The 7,500-nt window shown below is 31.8% G+C and overlaps 1 protein-coding gene across 2 annotated transcripts in view; it reads right to left on the reverse strand.

Moving 5' to 3' along the window:
• LOC137632462 (low-density lipoprotein receptor-related protein 1B-like) overlaps window positions 1-7,500 on the reverse strand; it is a 199,142-nt gene that overhangs the window by 106,001 nt on the left and 85,641 nt on the right. For both annotated transcript variants that reach the window (XM_068364396.1, XM_068364397.1), the window contains 2 exons: window positions 6,057-6,167; window positions 1,477-1,590 (listed from right to left, as the gene is read on the reverse strand). In XM_068364396.1, the coding sequence (XP_068220497.1) occupies window positions 1,477-1,590; window positions 6,057-6,167 (225 nt within the window). The remainder of the gene's footprint in view (window positions 1-1,476; window positions 1,591-6,056; window positions 6,168-7,500) is intronic.

The raw sequence follows: 7,500 nt of genomic DNA on the forward strand, positions 1-7,500 counted from the left end.
TAAAATGGTAAAATCTAAATTCAGTCATGTGAACCTCAGTACTGTACATTAGCATCAGATAAACAAGGAACATGGTTAATATCTGACCAAGGTTGTCTAGTGAGATTGGGAGTTTATATAATGAAAGGGTTTTTCCTATTACAGGTTTCTCATAACATCGAATAGTATCAACACACTGTTCCTTCCCCTATTAGGTCCTTTGTACACAAAAGGAATAAGGTTTGCAACTTATATGAATACAGCATTACATATTTTCAAAGGAGCAAACGTGGAAGTTTCTGGTGTACAAACATTAATGGAAAATAACAGCTATGGAAAAACAAGTGCTTTGCGAAGGAGGGAAAACAATCTACATATCTTCTACTAAAAAGCTTGATATACACATAGGAAAGACACTTGAGAGAAGGAGGTTTGAATCATACAGTTCCTCCAGTGCTTTGGTTATGTAGTATATATAATTTCATCATCTCTTGATCATAGCTCAAAATGTTAAGTTTCACTATATTGGAAAAGAGACAAAAGAGCAGTACTAAGTACTGTAAAATAGAAACTTATACAACTAACGCACGCTAATTTCTATTCACATATTAACAAAAAGAACTGCTTAAGAATTGCTTATAGTTTCCCAAGATTTTAGGTGTATTTACAAGATTTAAGAATGCATGCTCTTATCTTAGTTTGGGAAAACTAAGATAATTTCTCAAGCCAAAAGTATTCTAGAAGTCTTCTCTCTAATAATTTGCAAGCCTCACCACTCACTTTGCGAAGCAGTCGACTGCACATTTCATTATTCAAGATCAGTTATGGTCTGGTTAATCTTTGTAAATACATTATAGTACTTTTCTATGAATGAGAGTTTTCTAATAGTTGCCGCATGCTCAATTAAATTTTCAGTTTGACAAAAACAGATTCAAAGGAGTTATGTAAGAGCACTAGGGCTCTTACTAATAACTGTAGACCTTTTATATATGCTGTTTTAAATGAGAATTAAAAATATTCCTTATTCAATTTTAGAATAATTTTACATTAAATTTATAAACTTTTCATGTTACTCTTTTGGTCACAGCATATGAGTAAAAGGCACACTCCAGCTACAGCTTAATATGCAATGCACAAACGTATGCCTGCTGGTACCTTTAATAATGATGACTGTTGCCAGTAAGTTCTCTGTGATAACTAAATAGAAGTGACAAAATGTCTTATCAGTAAGGTGTCAATGACAAACAACAGGAAATAATGCGCATTATCTCATGGTGACTTCGTTTCATTGTACATACAGTACTTAGTTCTATATTCATGTCCAGTAAAAATTATACAATGAATAAATTTCAAATACCACTAGCTTCAGTACTTAGTCGCTATGATATAACAAAATAAAAAGCACCATTACACGTTCAATACAAAAATAAATTAGTTTCAAAAATATTGTCAAATATATAAATTAGAACATTTGCATAACAGAATTTAAATACTTACGACATCCCCTCTCATCTTCCCCGTTGCGGCACTCTGCACGGCCATTGCATCGCTGGCTTAGCTCAATGCATGATTTATCCTCACAACGGAACTGATCACGACGACATCCTGGCGCTGAAAAGTTAGGGAATGTTTAATTTCTATGCAACCATAAAACTGTAATCAAATACAATCACTTAAATATTGTTACAGTAAAAAATTGACTGTAGAACTTTCAAATCAATGTATTTAATGAGAAAAAAAAAGTGTAAATGGTAACTTATAATAAGACAAGCAAATCAGTTACACTGGAAACCATGATAACAGTAACTTAAAAGTATTTTTTATTTTTCCTTACTATACAAACCAAAGTCCTTTAAGAAAAGGAATGTACTTTCAATGAAGCTTGATATGACTCTTAAAACTTAATGAGGTGGCAGTAGTTATCTAGAGGGTGGTGGGTAAGACCCACCCACCAGACACGTTACTGAGCTCCTACTTCGACCTTAAACCTAGGATTTACGGGATGGTTGAAATGAGAAGTTTAACTTAAAGAAAGAACTCAGCTTTGTATAGCATGGGAAAATACAAACTACAGTACTATAATTTTTAAAAATTTATTCTTACCCAAAGAGGGTGTCAGAAGTAAATCTATTACCCGGCAGTTAAAAACAAAATGCGAGCTTAGTGGCCTGTCAGGTGGGCAAGGGTTATCTGCTACAATCCAGTTAACTACCGCTACCTCGTTAAGTTTTAAGCTCTGTATCTAGCTTTGCTGAAAGCATACTCCTATTAATAAAAGGACGGTTTGTATTTGTATAAGAACAAATAAAAAATTAAATGATGTAATAACACTATGGACAGGTTTATGTTGTAAAACATTCTATTAAAATGTTTCTAATTACAAAGGTTTAAAATAGCTTTATAACAGTCCTTATTACAAAGATTTAAAATAGCTTTACAAAAATAAGCCTTTTATTAGAAATAATTTATGCATTTTGCTTTATATTCTACAGGTATACACGACACGAAACCTGTAAACCGCCACCTGCAAATTATCTAAAAATCATCATATGCTGTACTTGGTTACCCATTTAAGGATGAATTATATACTGTACAATACAACATATCTACAGCAAGCCATATAATAATAATAAAAAGGAATACAAAACTTACCGATCAGAAATGGACACTTCTTTTAATTCAAAAATTTTCATTGCCCTTGTATTGATTTCTCACAAATCTATACAGAGTATCAAAAAATTCAAATTTCACAGACCAATATCTAGATACTTACTTGAATCAACATACACACAGTATTGCAACGGAAATTGACTTGTCCTAATGTTAATTTGATGTATTCTGTTTCAAATACAATGAATTCTTTCTGTTCAAATGCACAATACTTTAATGTTATGGTACATCATGCACGTAAAGTAAACAAAACATATTTTCATAGTAGTCAAACACATATTCAAAGGTGATGTATAAATTTGCAACAAAATTAAAAATAACAACTAAAACAGAAATAACTTCTATTCAAGACACCTGTACTTACTTTGCAATTACCAGAATAGTCTTACTTGTCAATGAATTATATAAGTATATCAACAATACATGCAATACTGTGCATGCTTCCAGCAACATGTTCATTTTTACTACAGTTATGTAATATGGGCAACTTGATGACCATCCACTTACCTTAATATTTTTTTCTATGGCCAATTTCTTGACTTTACTTAGCCCCCATAACTACAGATGGCATATACCAAAATTTAATTGGCATTAAATAAATCATCTATAAGTTTTATCTATATAGGTGCTATCTTCTAAATTAAAAAATCTTTTCAACTATTACGACGATGCATTGAAAAACATTCAAATATAGTATACAGACCTTGACTCTGTGGCACATAAATAGTAAAGTATTAAGAACCACAAAACCAACAATACTCTTAAGAATTAAAGCGTTTCCCTAGGTGTCCTCTAACAACTTAGGAAAAAATCTAAAGCACTAACTCTAGAAAACATTCAGGGCTATATGGACTGGAAAGGCTATACTACTGCAATGAAAAGGAAAGGAAATTTATATCATATTTACAATAGCTTTTAACATTTATATAAAAAGTTATTGGTATACTACGCCACAGCTTAGGGGTTAATAATTCTTATAAGATACCATAGATGACTCAACCACTATATCTTATATCATAATATAGTTTGTATACTATTTTTGCTACGATAAGTGCTAAACCTGATTAATTTTACATACATTGTTCTAATTTCAAGCGGGCTAAATCTAATTTAATAATAATAATAATAATAATAATAATAATAATAATAATAATAATATGAACCATTCAGCTTGTTTAGTCTTCCCTGAGTAACATTTTATTCAGCAGACAACCCATATACCAAGATACTGAGATCCAGGTAAAGGTTTCAGCAAAATTTCCCTTTTTAATTCCTTCGACTTGTTTGTAAAGTTTGGAGTTGAAACATTTCCTAAAATAAAGATGATCTGCTGTAGAATGTTTATAATTCTTATTTCATATTTCTAGAAGTTAGCCATTTAACCCTTTTACCCCCAAAGGACGTACTGGTACATTTCACAAAAGCCATCCCTTTACCCCCATGGACGTACCGGTACGTCCTTGCAAAAAAATGCTATAAAAATTAGTTTTTCATATTTTTTGATAATTTTTTGAAAAATTCAGGCATTTTCCAAGAGAATGAGACCAACCTGACCTCTCTATGACAAAAATTAAGGCTGTTAGAGCAATTTAAATAAAATATACTGCAAAATGTGCTTGGAAAAAAATAACCCCCTGGGGATTAAGGGTGGGAAATTTCCAAATACCCCGGGGGTAAAAGGGTTAAACTTTTAAAAATGAGTCCAATATCAAAGTTACAAAGAGATTTATTGTTGACTGGAGTCAGTGGATACCTGGTTGTCTTGAATTTTGACCTCAAAAGTGAAACCTTAGATATTTTGATAGGATAACCAAGAGGGAAAGGTAAGAGGTGGAGGATAGCTGGTATATTTTTCACTGGCATGGCTGGTTTGGTAGCTATCTCAGGTGTAGATGGTTATAGTCATCGTTCTTCTTCTCTCTCCCTCTTTCGCCAGTGCTTCATCATCATTATCCTCTACACCTACTGACACAAAGGGGCTCAAGAGGATTCATTGTTTTAATTTATCAAAGGACAGCCAGTTCCTTGTGTTGTGCAGTGTCAATCTAACTAAGGCAAATGACCCCTGCCAGTCCATACAAAGTGGGGTTTAGCTCAAGTTAATTTCTTATATTTCTTCTTATTATATCTGAATTTCTTCAGATTCCAAGAAGAAAGAGATAATATGGGAAGAAGAAAGAGGAGGTTGATGATGGAATTACTTTTCAAAATATCATTGTATCAGCCATACCAAAGTTGAACAAACTAGCTAACTTCCTCCTCTTACACTTTAACTAAGGAAATTCTGGCAGCTAGTCCAAGCAATCAAAATTCAAACACAACAAATCATCCAGTGACTGAAGTCCACCAAATCCCCCATAAAATCCTGCATACCTCTACACAGTAAATCACTTTGTAACTATGCATCTTACCACTAAAGTGAAAAATAAAACAAGAATAAAATAAATCTTCTACTAAAACATCTATTCTTGACAACATTACTCAAGTTTTAACTCCTCCACAAGTCAATCTCAAACTGTACAAAGAAGTCAGAAGAGTTACAAATAGAAAGAGATTATTATCTTTCCTGAGCTTAGGAATCCTAATATACCCGCAACCTAAAGATAAAATTGAAATAATCACCAAAGCCTACATACGACAACAAGAGTGAAATATCAATCCTTCTGCAGGGGAACATCTTTTCATGACATATGGTAACCTGATAAACCATCTGCCAATAATAATAACTCTTCTTAAGGTGCAAAGATCAAATCAACCCAATACATAGTAAAAAAAAACAGTAAATATCCTTTTTCTTTATAGGGAAGATTGACTACTGTTATGGTAAGAGGTAGCACTTTTCTACTGTGATTCAATCTTGGGAAAATTTAAATTCTTTTCAATATTCTAGCGAATGGCATACAACCATTGTTTTACAGTAGATATAAAACTACTCCAACCAGACCAAACATAGTCCTGAATAATTACTTCACTGAAGTAATAAATCAAAATCTAAGAATTTTAAATACTGTAACCAAGACTTAATTCTCCTACTTTTCACGGTATACAGCAATAATATGAATGTTACAGCTGTAAATCTTCTAAAGGGACTGATGTACATGTTTACCTAGTTATTTCAATTATCTAAAACGTACATAACCCCATATATATATATAACTGCATCATAAAGATCTTTTCTATATCAATATAGTAGTGGATATATACAATATCAGACAATACTCTGAAAAAATTAATCCATATTTATAACAAATATGGAAATGAAGAACTACAATTTCCCTTTAGTTTCCTTTTTACCTATCTACGCCAAATAAAAACATAGCACTAGTGGTGGAGCCCCAATGGTATCTTTAGCTTTCCTACGTTTTTAAGGATTTAGGTAAAAATCATTGGATGGGGGTAGTACATACGACAGTTGGCCTCATCCTTTCCATCTGGGCAATTTTGCAGCCCATTGCACTTTTCTTCCAGGGGAATGCAAGAACCATCTCCACAAGTAAACTCGTTATTCGTGCACGAAGCTGGAATCATTTTGTAACCAAGTCAGTCAAGCAAAAAAACAACCTGATGGTAACCTTTTAAAGTAAGAAGATGGCGTAAGCATAATTATTAGCCTCTCAAATGGGGAACACAAAGGTTTAACCATCTTATTTCCTTAAAGGTCACCTGTTTTACACCAAATCTGCCCTAATAATGTCAAATGTATGAGATGCACAAAAACAGCAAATATTGCATGCTATCAACAGCAAAAAAAAAAATTAAAAAAATGCAAAGCAAACCATTAAAAGCATAACATATAAAAAAATGTATTCAAGACCAAATCAACTTTTATTTTTAGTACTCTACATATTCACCTTATTAGGGCATGGATAAAGTGCATTTTTTCCAAATAATTCTGCTTCTAAAAAAAAACTTAAAAATATATGGGTTGTTACAACACAGTATTTGAGCATTGTTACACAAACTGCCATATCAATTGGCAAGTACCAAATATATTTCTTGAAGTGCATGTTAAAGTGCATTATCATGCTAACATTTGCTAAGCAAATGCTTTCTCAAACACGATGCTGTTAAATCTTACATAAATCCTACAACCATCTAACTACATCAAATATGAATAATTTTCCATAACCTTAAAATGCCAATACATTATCCCATGCGTTTTACTACTTAATATCTTAATATCTGTGAAGGATTAGACTTCACTACTCCTCTATATAAGTACAGCTTTGAAGCAATAATCTTTTTTAATCATAAAAAATTCTTGTTGAAATCTAATTTCTGCCAAAATAGAAAATATAAGACAGTCATTAAACAATTCATAAAACAAAATTTATGACTAATCACAACAAATGTATACTGTGCCATCCAAATAATGTCAAAAGATACAGTTTGTTAATATAGTATATAGGAAAAATGTAAAATTTCAAAATTCTATACTAAATACCATTTTCCCTCAAACTACTGTCACAAATATAATTTGAAAATCCACTACTGCAGAGCATTATATTAAAAATGACAACCCATTTAAAGCCTCAATCAATCAAATAGCTTTGCATTTTGGGTTCCCCAGCAATATCAAATGAGTTCAAATATTACATTTCATTTATATTTCCATTATTAATCAAATGAGACTAATTTCACCCATCTCCATTATTTAGAAAACGAACATACATCAAGATACGTAATTGCCAAAATGAAGAGTATTGTGAAAAGTTTTTCGCTTCCCAGTATATAATAGAGCAAAGCTAATAAAGCAGAACAATCCCCCTATATTCACTGGCAATGCTTTACGTGACACTATATATATATATATATATATATATATATATATATATATATATATATATATAT

The sequence above is a fragment of the Palaemon carinicauda genome, chromosome 41, assembly GCF_036898095.1.
Source record: "Palaemon carinicauda isolate YSFRI2023 chromosome 41, ASM3689809v2, whole genome shotgun sequence".
In the NCBI taxonomy this organism is placed as follows: Eukaryota; Metazoa; Arthropoda; class Malacostraca; order Decapoda; family Palaemonidae; genus Palaemon; species Palaemon carinicauda.